The 24,064-nt window shown below is 40.6% G+C and overlaps 1 protein-coding gene across 1 annotated transcript; it reads left to right on the forward strand.

Annotated features, from left to right (window-relative positions):
• The first annotated feature begins 879 nt into the window (after positions 1–879).
• adra2c (adrenoceptor alpha 2C) lies at positions 880–2,456 on the forward strand. Its single transcript, XM_069665232.1, has one exon. The coding sequence runs from the start codon at positions 880–882 to the stop codon at positions 2,230–2,232; it is 1,353 nt and encodes a 450-aa protein (XP_069521333.1). The 3' UTR covers positions 2,233–2,456.
• The last annotated feature ends 21,608 nt before the right edge of the window (positions 2,457–24,064 follow it).

Genomic DNA, 24,064 nt, shown 5'->3' on the forward strand with positions numbered 1-24,064 from the left:
TGTGTGTGTGTGTGTAGTTTGCTCCTCCGGGGCTGGCTGTTACAATACTGACCTCCAGTGTGCGCACAGAGGGACAGATAAGAGCGTGATGTCCTTGGTGCGGGACTGTAGCTGTCAGTGTTTGCGTCTGTATGCCAATGTGACCTCCCCTCCTTTACTTTATTTATTTAAATGGCTTCCAGCACTCTGTTTAAATTGATATAGACCTTCAAAAGTCAAATCAGGAGAAAGAGTCACTGATCAGCTGTGACTTTGCGCAGACGTTGCAGATAAACTGGACACACATTAAACAGGCGCTCCTACAGCAGTAGCCCACGCTGTTCTGATGTGTAGAAATAAATGATGTTATAAACCATTTAATGTTAAATTTCGTTTTCATCTCCTCGTTTTTCGTTTTCATCTCCTCTCCTCTGATAAACGCTCCGTACTCTCCCCCGTGCCGGATTTATCTAATGTAAAGAAGAAAAAAAAGGAAGAAGAAGAAAATAGACACGTGGTTGTACAAACCTCTCTCAGGACACAGCGGGAAGCTGGAGGTGGAGTGATGCGGGCGCAGTCGAATGTCAGAGGACGCGTTGAGAGAGATACACGCTTTCTTATCATGGACATTTTGCCGATAAGCAGCCTGCATTTTTTTCGGATAAGGACTTAAAATACTTTGCATTTTCCGTTCTTTAAATGCTTCTTTCTCTCTTTCTCCTATTTACCCAAGAGAATCTTACATGCAGGATGTGAAAGATCGCAGGTGAGGAGAAAAGAAGAAAAATACCATTCGCTGTAGATGACGTGGGATATTTCTAGATTCAAATGATTTCCGTTAATTTATTTATTTATTTCCTGAATACCTTGACTTTAAAACAAAGACAATAAAAAGTCACTATGGATTTATTTAATAGCTCCAATCTAGAGGACGAGATTGAAGCAGTGAATATCTCTTATAATTCCACATCTCAGAGCCAGTACACCCAGCTCTCGATCTGGAGTCTGGCCGGACTTGTCAGCTTTCTGATTTTATTTACAATAGTCGGGAACGTCTTGGTTGTTATCGCTGTTTTAACAAGCAGAGCTTTGAAACCACCTCAGAACCTTTTTCTTGTGTCCCTGGCCAGTGCGGATATACTGGTGGCCACCCTGGTTATGCCCTTTTCTCTGGCAAATGAACTCATGGGCTACTGGTTTTTTGGCAAAATTTGGTGCGACATCTACTTGGCTCTTGATGTTTTATTCTGCACTTCTTCTATTGTTCACTTGTGTGCTATTAGTTTGGACAGGTACTGGTCAGTTACACAGGCTGTAGAGTATAACTTAAAGAGAACGCCTAAAAGAGTAAAAGGCATGATTGTGGTGGTGTGGTTGATCTCAGCTGTCATCTCCTTCCCACCGCTAATATCAATGGACAGGAGCAGCAATGAGTCCAGTCCACAGTGTATCCTGAATGATGAGACCTGGTACATCCTCTACTCCAGTATTGGCTCGTTCTTTGCCCCCTGTGTCATCATGATTCTGGTCTATATTCGGATCTACCAAGTTGCAAAGACCAGGACCAGAACAATGTCAGAGAAGAAGAGGGATGTGGACGCCCCTCTGGAAAATGGGATGGATCAAGTTGAACCAGGCAGAGGAGGGTCATTAAAGTCTAACAGGGGTGGCAGCATGAAAGACCAGGAACGTGAGAATGGGCACTGTCAGGAGAAGGCAATTCGATCCTCTCTAGCGAATGTGGTGAAACAACCATCAGCTGACCATGATGATGATTTTGATGACAGCAGCTCATCCGATGAGAAACCTAAAAAAAGTTTCAGTTCCTCCAAACATCAACATGACAACAGAAAAGAAATGAAGTCCAGCCGGAAAAACAGCTCAGCCTCTAAATACTCCAGCAGGAAGTCCCGTGCCAGTTCCAAGTCTATGGAGCTCTTCTCATCTCGCCGCAAACGCAGAAGCACCATCAATCGGAAGAAAGTGTCCGCCGCTCGGGAGAAGCGTTTTACCTTCGTCCTCGCCGTTGTCATGGGCGTTTTTGTTGTGTGCTGGTTCCCATTCTTCTTCTCATACAGCCTGTATGGAGTCTGCAGGGATAAGTGCAAGATCCCTGAGACACTTTTCAAGTTTTTTTTCTGGATTGGCTACTGTAACAGCTCCCTCAACCCGGTCATCTACACCATTTTTAACCAAGACTTCCGCAGAGCCTTCCAAAAGATCCTCTGTAAGTCATGGAAACGCTCTTTCTAAATGGTTGCTGCATGGATGGGGTTGTAACAGACATTTTACCACATGCACATAAATTGAAAGTGTTCGGAGCTGAAGGACGAAGTGCTGGCTGAAGAGAGGGTTACACCTTTACATTCAGGGATTTTACTAAAAATGATGGATGGCTTAATGTATCAAAGGATTGAACTTAAGTGCAAAAAAGACTTTTAAAATACAAGAGTAAGCTGACAATATTTACAGCAGAGACTTTCATTTAACACATCAAGCTCTGATGGAGCCTGAGCTTTCCCTCTCTTCTCATAGACTTGTTCTTCCTTCATTAAAATAAAATAAAGTGACTCATAACAGTCATCATGATATATGCACATCGCAGTGGCTAAACATGCACAGGATTCAAATGGTTTACAGAAACACTTTATTTATAATGTGACCTTATTCACTGAACACAGTGTGACAACCTACACCCAACTGTTGCTACTGACAGTGTTATCTATCTTCTCTTTCTGTCTATCAGTCAATTTTTTCTAGCTTTCCATTACAACACACTCCCAACATTTGACCAATGGGATGACAGGGCTCCTTGCTCACTGTTTCAGTGGCAAAACTACAACAAATGTATCTTCAGTTTTCTGTGTGGGGCTCAAAAGTTTCTAAACCAGGAACTGCAGAGGATGCTTTTTATCCTGACACTTCTTTTTCGGTAACTTGTACATGTGGCCTGGACTGTTGCAATGGTTACATTTAGGACATGTAGAACACAAGTGGCATCATGGGCAATTTCCTCTTACAGACAAATGTTTGCAACTTTCTCTGTACAGTCATACAGCTGAAGCAAATGAGGCTTTCAATGTGTGTATGCGAATTTGTGCTTGTGTTTTTAAGTGTGTGTGCATCAGATAAAGAGACGACGAAGTGTGTAACAGTTGGGTGGAATTGTGTTGTGTTTTAGTGTGACGGAGAGTTGACCACATCTTATCTCAATTGTCAGGTATTGATTGTGTGTGTGTGTGTGTGTGTGTGTGTGTGTGTGTGTTAGCCTGCTTTTTAAAATAGCCCTATTAAGTGTCACCACACAGAAGTCACAATCAGACATTTATCAATATGTTCAAAATGTATTGTTTGTATAATGAACAATGCTCTGAAAGATTTTTGTGTTACATCAACCTCTGTTCTTTTTTAAAAGAACAAATGTTTACTTCTCTGCTTTGAGCGCATTCATAAAGATCAAATAAAGAGATGACGTTATTTCAAAATTGCAAGAGTGTACGAGTTCATTTTCCAACCCTGGTAACATCTAATATTTCTGTGCAATAATTGTTTATTTATAATTCATACTGATGCTGTCAGACTGAGAATAAGATCTAATTGAAACAGTAGCCATATCGTAAGCACTTGAGACAGTCAACCCATCCAAAGGTTCTTTGGGTGCTTTTATAGTCACAGAGAGTGATGGTTGCTAAGCTTACACAAATATAAAAAATATATTAAATATAAATAAATTAAATACATTTTGATTAATAAAATATGTGTCACAATCATTTCAATTTTGTCCAATAACCTTTCAACTATGATAAGCAGAGTTGTACCAGAACACCTAGCATGTTAGCATATGTTTATGTACCATCTAAGATGACTGAAAAGTCCTGCTTAATATCCTGCAAGTAAATGCAAACTTAACTACAGACTTTAAATCATGTTATCATTTTTGTTTGTGAAATAATTCCTTTTGAGTTATGTGTAACAGCATCTGGTTCTGGTATAAACATCTTCCATGTTATTATAAATGCTAATACAAAAAAAAAACTGATGAAGGTCCACTACCAAAATGTTGTTGTTCCAATATTGTCTCTGCTGACAGTGTGCAGGACTTGAGACCCACATGAATTGAATGTAATGTATTTGTTTAAAAACATTGTATTATTGTACTTGAGGTTGGAAATACAGAAGCTTGGATCAGAAGAGACAACCAATGATTAAAGGGAAATACGTAAATGATGTGAGAGCTTAAATGTTTAGAGTCCTTATCCATGCAGAAATGATGACTTCAACTCTGACCTCCGATATCGCACGTCTCTTCTGCCTCCCTCACACATGTCATAGCTGGTATCAGCAGATCTGTAAGAGTGCTCAGTGGGCGGAAAGTGGCAAATCAAGATGGGCCAGGTTGTAGCGTATTTCAGTATGTAGCGGTTAATACTAATAAGAGGTTTGAAAGCTAAATTCACCAACACTCATTTTGAATTAAGCTGTTTTAAAAGAAGTACATACTGTTTTCTGAGTGATTTGTGTACATTTCTTTTGGGGGAGTATTTGAGGTATAGATAAGAGGATCTGACTTTATGAATCCATGGAAAATTGAAAAAGCCACTTTCTCACAAGATCCTCAACCAACTTTTCCTCTGTGTATGATTACTTATTCCGCACATTGTGAACTTAGAAACACACACTGTGCAAAAGACTTGAGCCTATCAGCATGAGAATGTACTATGAAGATGTGTGACTGAATTGAAACTCTGACATCCACCTTTCTCTATTGTCTAGCACACATCATTTTGTCAGTGATGGATAAAGGCATCTGTAACAGATTTCACTGAATGTCACGTTCATACCTGAAAGCAAAAAGGGTGTGACCAATACCATTTAATTTGTCATGCTTCTATCAGTGTTTACTCTGTTATAACTCAAGAGTTGCAAGTAAATACAATTGCAAACCTGGATGTGAATACAAGAATATTTGATAAATAAAATAGAAAGGAATGGTAGGATAATATTTTACTGATGAAAAAATAAGTCAAGAGATATATGTGGATAACAGGCAATACAGTTGCAAGGCAATCAATCACACTGTCCTTTTATTTCTCCAGGGTTCTTCATGCTTTTCTCTCATCCCTGCAAGGATACAAAAGCAGACAACTCTATCGCTAACACACCATCTGCCATCAGTCTCACACTCCTCACGTCATTTCAACCTCTGTCTTTCACCCTCCTTCTCTCTCTTACCATATCAATCTATCTCTTCTCCTCAGTCTGACAGCAGCCATTTATCCTGTGAGTTCCTGCTCCACTTACATGAGAGAGCAGAGGTGGTGTTAACACACAGCCTGAGTAAATACGCCCCCATTTCCTTGTGTAGTTTTAGTTGGCTGCATCGGGATTTCTTTGTATCCTTCTAATAAAGCCACCCTTACCAATTGTTTTAGCTGAATTACTGCTTTTCAATTAAATTAAGATGTCTTTCAATTCAAATTTAATTAAAAACTTAAAGACAGAAGATAAGTCTCTGTGGACAGATTATGGCTACTCAAATTAGCAGTAGGGAAGAGCTAGCAGTTGGCCTAAAGGAAGTTCTGGCAAAGCGTCCGATAACTCAGGAGGGGACAGCAGGGCTTAGCTCATGCATCTCTTACCAGGATAGAAGACCTGCTTCATTGGGTCATAGGAATTTGCCCATCCATTCTACATGTGTGTTTTGGACTTGGAGAAGGCTTGCAACTATGGTGTGCACTGTGGGAATACTGGGTACAGAGGCCATCGCCATCGGCTTCTCAGCAACAAAGTCAAACATGTTTTCGGTGAATGTAGGCCTCCGCCATGGTTATCCACTGTCACTGATTCAGTTTGTGATATTCATGGACAGGAACTAGAAAAAACTGAGCTTTTAAGACTGGACAGACTTGTATATGTTCCGTGACTGTGGCGATTATTAAACGCCGACATTGTCTGACACTGTCACTCCGCTTGTCTCTGTAAACAGAGACTCCAGGCTGCAGTTTAGTTCCAACACTTTAATGATAAACCTGAGAGTTACACAGAGCTACATCAGGCTTCATCATCATGACTAGTTTTCCTCTTATTTCCGCAGTTCTGTTCTTACCGTATCGGTATGTGCCCTCTCTCTCGCCCCCTCCGTCTCGCTCTCTCCAGCAGTCCGTTTAAATGTTATTTATTTCATAGTCATTGCCTGTTTTAAAACTCACTATGACTCACCATGAGAAATGTGTAATGCAACTGCATTTTGGCAAAACATTAAAAAAAATGGCAAAAATGAAATAAAATATGAAGTGAATCCCCCTATTAGGTTCAAATTTTTGATAATTCTGTCAGGAGGCAGAGAGATAGCAGCTTAAGTGAAGAGCTGTCTCTCTCTTTCATTTGATTTCTGCATGGACAACATTATACTACCAGCAGTAACAGACATTGTATTTGTATTATATTTGTATTTGTATTTGTTTTCATTTACAAATAAAGACACTTCCATCACAATCTGGGGCATAAAATAAAGAGACCCCCCAGACCCCCAACATACAAGCACACACTATATTTCTTTACCAAAATTGAAGTATTCATTATTATTATTGTAAAATTATGAGAGCTCTGTGTTAAAGTTATTAGTGTTGTTGTAAAAATTATTTAGCCTAATTGTATTTTCTTTATTTGATTTGACAGGCGTTCAAAATGTATAAATGTATGGTACTGAATCATAACGCAGGTTCGACATTATGATGTTGCGGACCTTTGCTTGAGAAAAAAAATCTCTAACTGGACCTCTTTCAAGTTTAATTGAGAGTAAAATGACTGACATCTTAGTGCAGCTTCCACCTACAATACAACACTTATCTGTTGTCATGAACTTTGGGAAGTGACAGAAAGAATGAGATAGCAGATACGAGACGCCAAAAGGAGAGTTCTCTGCAATTCAGTTGGCTCAGGTGACAGCGCTATCCACTGCCGACGTTTTCACCATTGAATAAAATGATCTATTGTACTGTATTGTAATGAAACCTGCTGCTCTCAACAAGAGGTCAAGAGGACATTTCTAGCTCTAACAATATTTCCTTCCTCTGTGCAGAAAATGATAGATTTGTTGAAAATTATTTAACTATCTGCTACTGTGATAACCTCTGACAGGTTTGACTTCATCTTTTCAAGATAAACATCAGAAGTCCTTTACATTCAGTAAAGCTTAGAAGTATTGTAGAAGTGCCAAATCTGTTGTTACACAATTCAATTTCAGTGTAGAAGCTTACAGAAGTGTAATGCTGCCCCCCGGTAATAACAAAAAAACAAAAACACAAATTAGTATCACATAATAATGTGAAAAGCTCATTTTTATTAACAAGATGATTTTCATATTATTATGAGATACAAACTCATCATGTGATAACATGATAACAAATGTTGTTATAACGGGAAATGTTTCATGTTATAAAAAGATTAGTTGGTCTCACGATGAGGTTGACTTCTGAACTGGCACTTGACATTTTGCAATGAGCACATTGTTGTATCAGTGAAGATGAAGCCTGCTTTTACAACCATATTAGAACCTTAGATATAATATTTACATAGATGTATCTTTATTTATAATAAAGCTGCTTATAGGAACTGTACATGTGCCAACAAAAAGGCAGCGTGATGTCTCAGTGTAGCTACTTCAATCGTCAGAAAAAATTACAGTATATAAAATGTGTCATTCATAACAATGCCAGGAAATGAATCATATTTATCTTATTGTGATTAATTAACTACTGTTATCAACCCATTATATCAAATGGTGTCATCTCTTGGTAGGATGGGGGACTTTGGGGGTCAATCCCTTAATATTGAAAATTCTTGTGTCTGAGATTAAGACTTCATGGAACCATTGTTTTGTAAGAGAGAGGCATGTCTAAAACATTAAGTTAACTCTCAAAGTTAAAATCAGCAAAAGCGAGTGAGAATCCAACAGAAGGACTGTCACAATCTCACTTGCTGCTGATTGGTCATTGGTCATAAGTTCATATGTTTGTGTGTGTGTGTGTGTGTGTGTGTGTGTGTGTGTGTGTTTATTACTTTTGTGCATTAAACATACATTTAACACACTAGGACGTTAAAAATTAACACAAAACACGGCCTTCGCACAGTTGCAAGCCAAAGGTGGCTGACAGCCCTGTGTCCTGGGAACAGCCTTTATTTGCTCTAGCACCCGCACCTGGTTAGCCAGGGTTTACAGATTGGATTGGCTCCTGCCCCTTACAACCCACCGCTGCCCTGAAATACAGTAATACACTGCTCAAATGGATTGCACAGTGGTATTCTGCTGACATGCATGATTATATACATCTAAATTTCCACATTATACCTGTATATGCAAAACAGACTGCATAAAAAAATACAGTAATGAAATGAATCATGATAATAATGCAGAAAGTGCCATGAATAACAATCACCTCATTCCAACTGCCTTTTTCCCTTACATGAAGCGCACAGAGCCAAGCCCACTGTGGGCACACGGGTCAGTGAAGGTGTGACAAAGCAGGAGATGTGACAGGGTCATTTTGATTCAGCCTGAAATTTAATTCCACCCAGGAGCTTCTGGGGGAGACAAACCACAATGTGAGCACATTGACTATCTCATTACCAATTGCTAGCCATGTAAGAGCACGCAATAGTCAGTTGCACAGCCACACAATCCTTAGCAAGTCAGTGCCCGTAACTCTCTTCCCACGGGAGTATTTATTCCAGAGCACAGATTGGAACGCCGGTAGGGGACATAACTAAGCCTTACATGACAGTAATTTAACTTTCCATAACCATGAATGTCTGCTTCACACCAACAGTATGAGCTTTTTCTCCAAACTGCTTTGACCCGAGCATTCTTACAGTTTCATGGGGAAGTTAAACGTGTGTTTTGTTGAGATTTTTATTTGCAAGTTAATTTTATTAACCAGCTTGGTATCTGAAACAAAAAGCAGTCTATATGTTACGATGTGGCAAACAAGCAGGTGAATTAGCTGGAAGTGAAAATTTTGTTTTTAATTTAAAAAAAAAAATAGTAGTTAAAATCTGAGTTAACTTGCTCTGTTGAAAGAAAGTGTTCTTATGTGACTGTGCTTGAACCTGAAACAAAGCCAAGAAGCGTTTCAGCAATTTATTCTCCATCACTTTGCTACGAAATATTACTTTACACAAATGGCTCCAAATTACATTTCCAGTGCAAGATGGAAGTGCCACATCTGGGATATTTTGACTTCGCTGTATTTTGGCCATCTTTATAAACAGTCAATGTCCGGGACCAACACCTTAAAAAAAATGTAACTATACAACATGTTGAGTGGGGGTACTGTATGCATACATGAGTCAAAACAGGCTACGTTTAATGCATGGAAACAGCAAAACAATCACACAGAATGCAGCTCTTACCCATATCATTTTCATCACTGTTCATTAGCAAAGCTTTGCAATTTCATTCCTCTAGGTTTTATGGGCCTTGAGTGTTTGCAATATAGCAGTGAGTCATTAGGTTGAACAATCTGCACTTATTAGCTTGTTAATCTACCTAATTAATGTGACTCTTGGGTAAACAGCTGTAAACAGGCAATCTCTTGAGGGCCAATTTTGGAGTGGCACACAGTGAGTGCACATATTGCACAAACTTACCCACATGGGACTGCAGATCTGCAAGCATACACACTTGGTTGAACACAAAAACTTGAACAGACAAACTTCTCAACATTCTCACAGACACAAACAGTTAGTCGCGTGTGTGTTTGTGTGTGTGTGTGTGTGTGCGCGCGCGCGTGTGTGCGTGTGTGTGTGTGTGTACAGATATATGATGGTGAGATACTGATATGCAGATATTAATGGTGATCCTCAAATTAACAATGGATCATTGAGAAAAAAATGGGATGCAGAGGGAGATATTAAGACATGACATCCACAGGGTCCTAAACCATTTGATTTATGTTTGTAGTGATATCATAATTGCTTTATTTCATAAAATGAACTTAAATAGACATGATGAATTTGCTACAGTGGATATATTATTTTACTTTGTAGCAAACAACAAGTTTACTGCAAAGTCCATGGACTGTATTGAAGATGTCAGTACAATAGTAAAATAGATAGCACCTTTCCAATCTTCACACTGGCCTTCACATGTCTCATTCACCCTTTCATACACTGATGGCAGAGGCTGCGGCAAAGTGACAATCTCAAATCAGGATCAAGATAACTTTCTACACACATTCATTGGTGTATGAACCTAATGGTGTGTGAGTAAGTTTAGGTTTATTATCTCGCTCAAGGACAATTCGTCATGAAGACTGCAGGACCTGAGGATCAAACCACTAACCTTTGGATTGAGGGACAACTGATTCTGCCACTGAGCCGCAGCTGCACCAGTAGGGGAAAAAAACAAATGTGCATGGGAACACAAGTCCAGGCGGATCAGGTGTCAGTGAAGGTAATACTTGTAGCAAGTCAACTCAATGTAGTTTTAATATGCAGTGCTGTGTAAGATATTTCTAGACCACTATGGTAATGTGCCCTTTTTGCTCTTGTCCGCACGAGCAAGGAAATTGTGCAGCCAGAGTGCTTTTCCTTAGCTTTAGTGCTCGACTGTCATCACCTGTCTACAAAAGTGAAGCATGAGTGATGACACTTTTCACATGCACCATTGCCATTAAGAACCAGTGCACGCCCCCGCTTTCACCTGTTTGCATATAGTTTGCACAACTACGGGTTTTCAGTATAACATTGTATTACATCTTACAGAACTGTGCTCATTGCCCCTAAGGAACCAACTTCCCTATCCTACCAGGTGCTATTGCCCAAAACAGCACAGCCCCAAGGGTCAGAGGGACAAGCAAATGCCTCCACCATGTTTAGGTGGTGATTCTTTACCAAATGTGTTTTTTGTTGAACTCTATAAGAAACTTGTCTTAGCTTATTACTTTCATTATCAGCAAATGAATATTTAGATTGTTTTGTCAAAATTTAATAACCAATGTAAGACAAAAATAATCATAAAAAATAATCATAAACTGATAAATCTATGAGATTGCATCCCAAGCCTGCATGTTTAGATAAACATGCATGATTTTCACAAGGGTTATACATCAGTTTACTCAAAGGGGACTGGTGTATACTATGCTCTTTACATTTGTGTCATTGGAGAAAAATAGATTACAGGTATCAATGCACATGTCTTGAGCCAATTAAGTTCAAGGTAAGTTGTAGATGTGGTTGCAGTACTTAAAGATTGTATTCATCAGTTCTTTGTTTTGTGTCTTTTTTGTTTTAGTATCTTTTTTACTGTCTCATCTCTCTCTCCTAGCTCTACCTCCTTGTCTCTCTACAAGGTCAGTTCACCCAATTACTTGTTCAGAAGAGGAAAGTGTCCTTTTTCCCTCTTCAGTACTACAAGTGATGAGATCAATAGCACTCCTGTTCGAAAGTTAGAATGTCTCTTGGCTTATTAGAACCAAGCCCCACTCCTGACAACTACACAGTCAACTATATAGCATGTGAACTGCTTCACCCCAAAATTATATATCCTGCTTTTAAAAGGGAAATCTAACCTATGTCCAAGTATTGACCCCTTACATGAAAGGGAAGAAACCATAGTTTAATTTCCGGTGAATTTATATAAATATTGCTGTGCTTCATATGGACAACCAGCCTGTATGTTAGAAGCCAAGAGATCCAGAAGAAAGACTTTGTTCACAGAGATGTTTAACTATATTAAGTTTGGTATTGGTTTAAGAAATTGTTACTTTATTTAAAATACTGTATGAACTCCATAGCAACCTAAATTCTTCTCATTTTTTATCCATAGATAGATAGATAGATAGATAGATAGATGTACTTTATTGATCCCAAACTGGGAAATTGTGGAAATATTTCTTTATATTGTTTCATATTTGTATAATAGGTATGAGTGCGAAAGGTTATCTGCCTCTATGTGTCGGCCCTGTGATTGACTGGAAACCAGTCCAGGGTGTACCCCTCCCTTCGGCTAATGACAGCTGAGATAGGCTCCAGCCCCCCGCGACCCTGAACAGGATAAGCGGTACAAATAATGGATGGATGGGTGGATGGATTTGTATAATACTACAAAACCCCTACAAATGGAAAATATACTGTAATTATATAATGCTTTTCTAGTCTTTGCGACCACTCAAAGCTGCTTTTACACTACATATTCCATAACCCATTCACACACACATTCATTGTCCGGGAGCAATTTGGGGGTCAGTGTCTTGCCCAAGGACACTTCGACATGTAGCCTGAGGGAGCCTTACGATTGAAAGACGACCGACTCTACCACTGAGCCACAGCCACCCCTTCAATAATTTAACTCAGTCACGGTGGTCCGTATACACTCTCATGTTGTTTGATTACGTGTCTCTTTATTGTGTACAAGCTGGTTGTTTATTTTCTCTGATTTACTGAGTTTGAATGTAAATGTATTACCAATGTTGATGATCGTTGTCACATGGAAGTACGGGGGATGAAGGATTTTCTAGATTGATTGTATTTGGGCCTACCATTTTATTACAAATGAGATGAAAAACAAAAGGACAAAACTCCAGATTCTGCAATAGTTGTGCGTGGTTTTGTTGTTTGGTTTTGCGCGTGATGGGTGTGTGATGGCTTAAAACCGGATTAATAATATTTGCGTAAATATGAAAATTCGCAAACTTAAAGAAGCGCATCAAAATTAACTTAATGTGGCAAAATTAACAAAATACAATATGGCACAGATGCTTAATCTTACAGCTCTTCGTATATATTTTCCAATGTTTTGAAAGCTGTGTGTTGTTGTTGGCCTCTGTCAATAGCATCTAAATAGTTTCTGATACTTCCTGCAGAGTAATGCAACATGTATGCATTTCAGGTAATTTAGCGTTTTTAATCTGAAAATAAGAAAGACGTCAGTGAGTTCAAATACTGCTGCTTTACATGGACACTGTATAACAGCATGTGTGATGGGGTTATTGCTGTGAATTACACAGTAAAGGAGAGTTACTGAATGTTACTTTCAAATGTGGACGTTTGGTAGTTCATTTAATATTTTAAAACAATCGACACCACAGAGAGAGAGAGAGGCCTCATAAGGAGCCAAAGAGCGGGAGCGTGCGATTATGCACAGGAGTGGATCATCTGGCCCTAATATTACTTTATCAGGGAAGTGTGTAACTTCACTGAAGACTTCAGAATGACATAGACTCATAAGAACAGCCCCAACATGGTCTGATTTTGCATGTTTTGCGAATCACTCATTTCCTGTATGAAATGATATCCTCACTGTGCTGCACTGTACGATTATATGTTACTGTATGAGGAACAGGCCACATCTGTGTGAACTCTTTGCATCACTCCCTGATTGTTACGTTCCCCTGAATGGGCTAGGGGATGGGGGCAGTAAGAATGTCTTAAAAAACAGGAAAAAGAAGGGAAAAACAAAGTATGGGCAAAGTTAAAGGAATTTATTAGCAAACTAACACAAAGCGAGCTTCTGTTCAAAAACAAACAAAAGAGAAGCTGATATACAAGGAAAAAGACTATAAAGCAAAAACTGTAACAAACAAACAAACACACACACACTAAGGCCTCGAGGGAAAACGCACCCTCCTCCAGTGACTTAAAAGAAGGCTGTGCAAAGGTGATGCCACACTTGACAGACACCAAGAGCTGAACAACTTGCCATCCAGTTGACCAACAGAAGGCACTGACAAAACATCAAACATGGATCACACACATAACAAGGTGGACGACACCTCACAGGGGACAGCCGACATTTTTGTCTGCTTCGTCTGGGCCTCCTTCTTTGATTCGGGATGTCTGGGGTTGAACACATGGTTGGGGAAGAAGCACTCTTATGGCCACTGACTTCCTCTTTTGTCAGCGGCAGAGGCACAACTGGAGCAGCAACAGGCTGCTCAGATACACCTTCAGGCTCACCTGAAGCACAGTTCTCAAGGTCACCAGCAGGTGATGACCTTTCCTCTACCTTTCCTGTAGGAGACACTGGACAGTTAAAGATAACAGGTTCAAGACGTGCATTATCAGGCCCTTTTGGAGCCATTGACTTACCGCCAGAAGACAAGGTCTTATCCAAGCCCACACCTTTGGGAGATTTCAGAGTTGGCTCTTGCCGTTTTGAAGCAGACACCTTCTTCTTACGCTTCAGTGCCTTGCAGGTAGCTATGTTTTGGCCAGGCTTATGGCAAAAGAAACAACATTTCTCATCCTTATGTTCTGACACCAAAACATTGCTGTGTGAGACACCAGCTAGGTCAAACTCATCTGCAAGAGTGGCAGCCTGCTGTAAAGTGGTTACCTTTTGCTCATTAAGGTAAACCACTGCACACTCAGAAAAACGGTTCTTAAATTCCTCCAGCAAAATAAGGTCACACATTGAGGGTTGATCTTTTACTTATAAGGACAAACACCACCGGTCAAACAAAATCCTTTTATCCCTAGTAAAATCAACATAGGACTGGCTAGATGTCTTTTGAAGGTTCCGGAATCACTGTTTATAGGCCTCAGGCACTAACTCATATGCCCTAAGAATGGCGCCTTTAACTGTTATAATTAAGGCTGTCCTCCACTAAAAGAGAAGAGTACCCCTTCTGAGCCTTATCAGATAGTCTAAATTGTAACACTATAGACCACACATCTATAGGCCAGCGCAACACAGTTGCAATGCGCTCAAATATCACAAAAAAAGACTCAATCTGAGACTCCTGGAACACAGGTACAAGAAGAATATTCTTGCTCACATCAAACATGGGCAATGAATCAAAATATGGGCTCCCAGTCAAGAGAAGTTATGTCATAGTGTCGCTATACTATACTTTACTAGGAAACACAAAACACTACTAGTAGTCCAAATCTAGCAATGCCTAACCACTAGGCTACAACTGCTGCTAACAAGCCAACGAAACACTAACAGATAAGAGTGGTGCTGGATGCAACAAATGCAAAACCCAGAGGCAAATATACAAACGTTCAAACATTTTACACAAAAACCTCCCCAGATCCTGCTTAACACAAACTTCACCTACCTATATTCTGGGGCTTGCCGGGCACAAGGCAGCTTTAAAAGCCTGCTATCAGAGGCCGAAACCCTGAAACGCCTACCCCCACCAGGGAATTGGATCCCCACCTAGGATTCACCTCGAAAATAAAAAAGGCGAAATAATAAATGAGTGCCCAAAGGAAGGACTGGCACAGCCCAGCTGGACACTCCTAACTAAACTGAGGAAGCAGTTAAACACTTTACTTGAAGGTTTTACAACATGCATTCAAACAGCAACACTTATCATATAATCACAGGAGATAAACACATAGAAAAAAAAACTTGCACTTGTATATACAAAATTCACTCCAACTCCTTTTTGGATCCTGTGAATTGTTACATTCCCCTGAATGGGCTAGGGGATGATGGGAGTAACAATGAATTAAAACCCAGGAAAAAGAAGGGAAGAACAAGGTATAGGAAAATTTAAAGGAATTTATTAACAAACTAACACAAAGCGAGCTTCTGTCCAAAAACAAACAAAAGAGAAGCTGATAGACAAGGAAAAAGACTATAAACCAAAAACTTCAACTAACAAACAAACAATAAGGCCTCGAGGGAAAACACCCCCTCCTTCCACAAAAAGAGTAAAACTAGAGATGAGTTGAAGTCCAACACACACGCAGATGAATGGCCCACTGGCCCTGCTGCCTTCTCTCGCCTGCTCTTTAGACTCCTGCCTGATTGCTGAAGTGAGCCTGATCACCTGCTGCAGCAAGGGGAAAGCAGCACCTGAGGAGCACACAGGAGAGAGAAACACAGAAAACACAGCACAAAATACACAACACTACGGCACGTAACACTGATACAGTACTTCTTTTTGTTTTTTTGTTTTTTTTGTTAGTGCTTTGATAGTCAAGTTAGACGTGTTGCAGAGTAGTAGGTAATTAATGCACTATTTCTCCAATAAAATCACACCTTATAGTAACCACATTTCAGCTGTAGTATCTAATAATGTTAAGATTCTTTTAAGTATATGGTATAAATTTAGATTTCAGGTATTGTATGAATTCAATGCAAAAGTTTATCTATTTTTGCAGACAGACTGGCTAGTGGGAACTAGATCTTTATTATTTAAATTGAATTAAAAGTATATTATACTCAGATTTGATTGATAAGTCTATAACCAAACTTTAATGAAATGGTGCAAGTTAGACATATTAAGAGATTAACACAAGGAGATAATAGGTAATATTTATTACACCTTAACGTGGTGGAGGGGTTTGCGTGTCCCTGTGAGGCTGGGAGCTATGTTATCGAGGGCACTACCCCCTGGTAGAGACTCCCAAGGCAAATTGGTCCCAGGTGAAGGTGGGAGGGAGCTCGCCGGGGAGCACATGGTGGCTGGGCCTTCGCCCAAGGAGCCGCCGCCCTTTGCGCTCACCCCCTGCAATGGGGCCGGGTGCAATAGGTGGGAGGCAAAGGTGGGGATCTAGGCGTGCTGATCCCCAGCAGCATAGACTTGCATCATCTTTCTTGTAGGGAAGGAAGAGCTGGTGTGGGAGGTGGATCACTATCATCTATTTATAGTTGGGCTTATGTCCACACACAGCACTGGTACTGGAACCAATCTTCTGGAGATGCTGGACTCTCTTCTTCTCTTGAGTTGCCCAGGGTGAGAGGCGCTGAGTGGGTGTGGGGATATTCACTAACCCCTGGCTGGAGTTTTCCCCGGGGAACGAGAGGGACGCCTCCATGCGACTGCAAGTTGCAGAGAGGAAGGCTCTGACTGTTGTTTGTGCTTATGCACTGAATAGCAGTTCAGAGTATGCATTCTTCTTGGAGTCTCTGGGGGGAATCCTAGAAAGGGTTCCACCTGGGGATTCCATAGTTTTACTGGGGGATTTCAATACCCACATGGGCAATGACGGAGACACCTGGAGGGGGTTGTTTGGGAGGAATGGTCTGCCTGATCTGAACTCGAGTGGTGTCTTGTTATTGGACTTCTGTGCTCATCATGGATTGGCCATAACAAACACCATGTCAGACATAGGGTTGTTCATAAGTGTACATAAGTGACTTTGTGGTCATTTCATCAGACCTGCGGCTGTATGTCTTTGACACTCAGGTGAAGAGAGGAGCAGAGCTGTCAACTGATCACCACCTGGTGGTGAGTTGGATCAGATGGCGGGGGAGGCTGCTGAACAGACCTGGTAAACCTAAACATGTAGTGAGGGTGAGCTGGGAACGTCTGGCGAAGGCCCCTGTCTGCGAGGTCTTCAACTCCCACCTCTGGAAAAATCTTGCTTGCATCCAGGGGGAGGTTGGGGACATGGAATCCGAATGGGCCGTGTTCAAAGCCTCCATTGTGGAAGCGGCTACAAGGAGTTGTGGCCAGAAGCCTGTCGGTGCCTGTCGTGGCGGCAACCTTAGATGCTGTGGTGGACAACGGTAAGGGAAGCCATCAGCCTGAAGAAGGAGGCCTTGTGGGCCTGGTTAGCCCAGGGGTCTCCAGAGGCAGCGGACAGATTCCGAGTGGCAAGAAGGGCTGCGGCTTCAGTGGTTGCGGAAGCAAAAACCTGGGTGTGGGAGGAGTTCGGGGAGGCTATGGAGAAGGACTTTCGGTTGGCCTCAAAGTAGTTCTGGCAAACTGTTTGATGACTCAGAAAGGGGAAGCAGGGATTGGCTCAAGCTGTTTTTAGCAGGGGTGGAGAACTGCTGACCCGGACTGGGGATGTCGTTGGACGGTGGAAGGAGCACTTTGAGGATCTCCTGAAACCAGCCAAAATGTCCTCTGATAAGGAGGCAGAGTCTTAAGGTCCAGGGAGAGCCTTATCTATATCCGTGGCAGAGGTCGCTGAGGTAGTCAAGAAGCTCCTCAGTGGCAAGGCGCCAGGTGTAGATGAGATTCGCCCTGAGATGCTAAAGACTCTGGACATTGTTGGGCTGTAGTGGCTGACATGCCTCTTCAATGTCACGTGGAGGTCTGGGACAGTACCTGTGGAATGGCAGACCGGGGTGGTGGTTCCCATTTTCAAAAAGGGGGACCAGAGGGTGTGTCCCAATATCGGGGTATAACACTACTCAGCCTCCTGGGTAAAGTTTATTCCATGGGTGCCGGAAAGGAGGCTCCGGCCGATTGTCAAACCTCAGATACAGGAGGAACAATGCAGATTCTGACCTGGCCGTGGAACAGTGGACCAGCTCTTTTCCCTGGCAGGGCTGCTTAGGGGGGCATGGGAGTTTGCTCATCCAGTCTACATGTGCTTTGTGAACTTGGAGAAGGCCTATGATTTTGTCCCCCGGGGGGTCCTGTGGGGGGTATTGCGGGAGTATGGGGTACCGGGGCCATTGGTAGGAGCCATCCGGTCCCTGTATAACCAAAGCGAGAGCTGTGTCCGCATCCTCGGCACAAAGTCAAACTCTTTCCCGCTGCATGTTGGCCTCCGCCAGGGTTGTCCCCTGTCACAGATTCTGTTTGTGATTTTCATGGGCAGGATCTCAAGGCACACCCGGGGGAAGAGGGTTTTCAGTTTGGTGACATCAGAATTTCATCTCTGCTTTTCGCAGATGATGTTGTCCTGTTGACTTCATCAAGCTGGGACCTCCAGCAGTCACGGGGTGGTTTGCAGCCGAGTGTGACGCGGTTGGGAGAGAGTCAGCACCTCTAAATCTGAGGCTATGGTTCTCTGCCCGAAAACGGTGGATTGCCCCCTCCAGGTGGGGAGTGAGTCTCTACATCAAGTGAAGGAGTTCAAGTATCTCGGGGTGTTGTTCACGAGTGAGGGTAAAATTGATTGTGAGATTGACAGGCAGATCAGTGCAGCATCAGCAGTAATGCAGGCATTGTAATGGACCGTTGTGGCGAAGAGGGAGCTGAGCCTGAAGGCAAAGCTTTCAATTTACCAGTCAATCTACGTTCCAAACCTTACCTATGGTCACGAGCTTTGGGTAGTGACCGAAAGAATGAGATCGTGAATACAAGCAGCTGAAATTAGTTTCCTTTGGAGGGTGTCTGGGCTCAGCCTTAGAGAGAGGGTAAAGAGCTCGGAAATCCGGGGGGAGCTCGGAGTAGAGCCGCTTCTCCTTCGCATTAAAAAGAGCCAGTTGAGGTGGTTCGGGCATCTGATTAGGATGCCTCCTGGGCCCCTTTGGAGGTTTTCGGGGCACGTCCAACTGGGAGATGACCCCGGGGCAGACCCAGAGCTTGCTGGAGAGATTATATATCCCGTCTGGCCTGGGAACGCTTCGGAATCCCCCAGGAGGAACTGGAAAATGTTGCTGGGGAGAGGGACGTCTGGGTCACTTTGCTGAGCCTGCGGAAGGATAAGCGGAAGATAATGGATGGATGTTACAAGCAACATATTCTGTTTTTTTTGTTTTTTTTTTATAAAAATGTATGATAATGATTTAGTCACCGTATTTATTATACTCCCTTTAAAATGTAATTGTATATTTTAATTTAGTAAAATATTTTGATTTTCTTATAGAAATGCATGTCAAAAGATGCTTACATGTGGATGGTAACACTGTTACAATTGCCCTTGACCCAGCAGCTTTGATAAAACCTCATATACTATCGAGCAATACTTAACACTATTTTAATATAGGTTGTCCATGTTAATTTTTAACCAATAGGCTAGAGATATTTATCTCAGTTTAAATTCAATCATCTAAACTTCAGACAGCAGAGAAATAATAAAGAACAACCAAAAAGTAACTTTCATAACTCAATAATTTTTTCTGCTGTGCAGAATAAGTTTCATAACTGTAGCTTGTTTCTTATTGGAGAAATTAAGTGTGTTACAATTGCCCCCTGTTACAATTGCCCCAGTCTCCCCTATATTTTTCTTCTGTTTCTTCTTCAAAGGGTTTTTTATATAATAACAACAATTATTATCAAGCTATATGCCTACATTTGAACCTTTCAAAATAAAAGGAGGGGAAAAATGGGAAAATTGTTTTTTTTCATTAAATGGATCCAAATAAAAATCTTTCAGGTAAGATCAATTTCTCTCAAATGGGGAAGCTGCATGTTTATAAAATAACTTTGCAGTGATAACCAAGGAAACCGGAAAAACCGAAAAAAGAACTGTAAGCTGAAACAGCAGGAACAAAAACCTGGAATCCTGGAAATGAAAAACAAAGCATCATCCAAAAGTTTTACTCACGCTCTTATCTGTGAAGACCCTGCAGATAATATTTACACATAGCTGATCAAGCTATCGGCAAGTCAGTTGATGGACTGTACTTATATAGCACTTTTATAGTCTTTGGGACCACTCTTTTACACTTCATATCACATTCACTCATTCACACACACACATTCATACACTGATGGCAGAGGCTGCTACGTAAAGTGCCCAGCTGTCAACATCATCATCACATTCATACCCGTTGGCTATGCCACCGGGAGCAATTTGGGGTTCCGTTTCTTGCCCACTTCGACATGTAGCCTCTTTGTCTATATGTCTGTCTATAGCCTATATGTCTGTCTCTATATCTGTCTATGGCCTATGTCTGTTTGTGTATCTGTCTATATGTCTGTCTGTCTATTTGTCTATACGTCTGTCTGTCTGTGTATTTGTCAGTCCATTTGTCTATACGTCTGTCAAAATATCTGTCAATAGCATATATATGTCTGTTTGTGTATCTGTCTATATGTCTGTCTGTCTATTTGTCTGTATGTCTGTCTGTCTATATGTCTGTCTATAGCCTAAATGTCTGTCTCTATATCCGTCTATGGCCTATGTCTGCCTGTGTATCTGTCTATATGTCTGTCTGTCTATTTGTTTGTCTGTCTATTTATTTGTCTATTTGTCTATATGTCTGTCTAAATATCTGTCAATAGCATATATACGTCTGTCTGTATCTGTCTATATGTCTGTCTATAGCCTGTATCTGTCTATATGTCTGTCTATAGCCTATACGTCTGTCTCTATATCTGTCTAATTGTCTGTCTGTCTGTCTGTCTGTCTGTCTGTCTGTCCATTTGTCTTTGTGTCTTTCTATTTGTATGTCTTATTTGTCTATATGTCTGTCAATATGTCTGTCTAAATATCTGTCTATAGCATATATATGTCTGTCTGTGAATCTGTCTATGACCTATATCTGTCTATATGTCTGTCTATAGCATATGCCTGTCTTTGTGTCTGTTGATATGTCTATTTGTCTATATCCCTGTCTGTTTATGTTAGTATATGTCTGTCTATAGCCTATGTCTGTCTGTGTATCTGTCTATTTGTTTATGTGCCTGTCTGTATATGTTAGTATATATGTCTGTCTATAGCCTATGTCTGTCTGTGTATCTGTCTATATGTCTGTCTGTCTATTTGTCTGTATGTCTGTCTGTCTATAGCCTAAATGTCTGTCTCTATATCCGTCTATGGCCTTTGTCTGCCTGTGTATCTGTCTATATGTCTGTCTGTCTATTTGTTTGTCTGTCTATTTATTTGTCTATTTGTCTATATGTCTGTCTCTATATCTGTCTAATTGTCTGTCTGTCTGTCTGTCCATTTGTCTGTCTAAATATCTGTCTATAGCATATATATGTCTGTCTGTGAATCTGTCTATGACCTATATCTGTCTATATGTCTGTCTATAGCATATGCCTGTCTTTGTATCTGTTGATATGTCTATTTGTCTATATCCCTGTCTGTTTATGTTAGTATATGTCGGTCTATATCCTATGTTTGTGTATCTGTCTCTATATCTGTCTATGGCCTATGTCTGTCTGTGTATTTGTCTAAACGTCTATTTGTTTATGTGGCTGTCTGTATATGTCTGTCTAAATATCTGTCTATGGCATGTCTGTCTGTGTGTCTGTCTATATGTCTGTCTGTACCCTATATGTCTGTCTCTATATCTGTCTATGGCCTATGTCTGTCTGTGTATTTGTTTATATGTCTGTCTGTCTCTATATCTGTCTATGGCCTATCTCTGTTTGTGTATTTGTCTATATGTCTGTCTGTCTGTCTATATGTCTGTCCATAGACTTTATGTCTGTCTCTAAATCTGTCTATGGCCTTTGTCTGTCTGTGTATTTGTCTATATGTCTGTCTGTCTAAATATCTGTCTATAGCATATATGTCTGTCTGTGTATCTCTCTATATGTCTGTCTATGGCCTATATCTGTCTATATGTCTATTTTTAGCCTATGTCTGTGTATATGTCTAAATGTCTGTCTATAGCCTATATGATTGTCTCTATATCTGTCTATGGCCTATGTCTGTGTATCTATCTATATGTCTGTCTGTCTATAGCATATATGTCTGTCTCTATATCTGTCTATGGCCTATGTCTGTTTGTGTGTCTGTGTATTTGTCTATATGTCTCCGTCTGTCTGTCTATATCTCTGATATAGACTATATGTCTGTCTCTGAATCTGTCTATGGCCTATGTCTGTCTGTGTTTTTGTCTGTATGTCTGTCTCGATATCTGTCTATAGCATATATATGACTGTCTGTGTATCTCTCTATATGTCTGTCTATGGCCTATATCTGTGTATCTGTCTATATGTCTGTCTGTCTAAATGTCTATTTATAGCCTATGTCTGTGTATCTGTCTATATGTCTGTCTGTCTAAATGTTTGTCTATAGCCTATATGTCTGTCTCTATATCTGTCTATGGCCTATGTCTGTCTGTCTATAGCCTATATGTCTGTTTTTTTGTTTGTCCGTCTGTCTGTCTGTCTATTTGTCTTTATGTCTTTTCGTCAATATGTCTGTCTAAATATCTATCTATAGCATATACATGTCTCTCTGTGTATCTGTCTATATGTCTGTCTATAGCTTGTCTGTCTGTGTATCCGACTATATGTCTGTCTGTCTTTATGTCTGTCTGTATATATGTCTGTCTATAGCCTATGTGTGTCTGTGTTTCTGTCTATATCTCCGTCTGTCTATACGTCTGTCTGTCCATTTGTCTGTATGCCTGTCTGTCTATATGTTAGAAAAAGAGACAGACAGAATTAGGCTATAGACAGACATGAGTGTCTATATATCCGTCTATAGCCTATGTCTGTCTATCTGTCTATAGGTCTGTCTCTATAACTGTCTATGGCCTATGTCTGTTTGTGTATCTGTCTATATATCTGTCTATAGCCTATATGTCTGTTTCTATATCTGTCTATGGCCTATGTCTGTCTGAGTATCTGTCTGTATGTCTGTCTGTCTGGTTGTCCATCTATCTATTTGTCTGTCTATTTGTCTTTATGTCGGTCTATAGCCTATATCTGTCTATATGTCTGTTTATATCCTATGTCTATCTGTGTATCTGTCTATATGTCTGTCTGTCTGCCTTTATGTCTGTCCAAAGCCCATATGTATATTTCTATATTTGTCTATGGCCTATGTCTGTTTGTTTATTTGTCTATATGTCTGTCTGTCTGTCTATATGTATGTCTTTCGCCTATATGTCTGTCTCTATATCTGTCTATGGCCTATGTCTGTCTGTGTATCTGTCTATATGTCTGTTTGTCTGTCTATTTGTTTGTCTACCTGTCTATATGTCTGTATGTCTATCTATTTGTCTATATGTCTGTCTGTCAATATGTCTGTCTAAATATCTGTCTGTAACACATATAGGTCTGTCTGTGTATATGTCTATATGTCTGTCTATTGGCCTATATCGCTCTGTATGTCTGTCTATAGCCTGTCTGTCTGTGTATCCAACTATATGTCTTTTTTTCTATCTATCTGTCTGTCTGTCTGTCTGACTTTGTCTTTCCGTTTATATGTTTGTCTATGTCTGTCTATAGCCTATGTGTGTCTGGGTATCTTTCTATTTCTCTGTCTGTCTATACGTCGCTGTCCATTTGTCCAAATGACTGTCTGTCTATATGTAAGTATATGTCTGTCTATAGCCTCTGTCTACCTGTCTCATTGTCTGTCTGTTTCTGTATCTGTCTATGGCCTATATATGTCTGTGTGTCTGTATATATGTCTGTCTATAGCCTATATATCTGTCTAATGTCTGGATATAGCCTATATGTCTGTTTTTATATCTGTCTATGGCCTATGTCTGTCTGTGTATCTGTCTATATGTCTGTTTTTATATCTGTCTATGGCC

This window comes from Semicossyphus pulcher, unplaced genomic scaffold (assembly GCF_022749685.1).
Source record: "Semicossyphus pulcher isolate SPU_LCO1_2020_fin unplaced genomic scaffold, fSemPul1.0.p SCAF_17, whole genome shotgun sequence".
Classification (NCBI taxonomy): Eukaryota; Metazoa; Chordata; class Actinopteri; order Labriformes; family Labridae; genus Semicossyphus; species Semicossyphus pulcher.

Excerpts from the sequence above, each read along its gene's own strand:
- adra2c (XM_069665232.1), top strand. The coding sequence starts at position 880 with ATGGATTTATTTAATAGCTCCAATCTAGAGGACGAGATTGAAGCAGTG.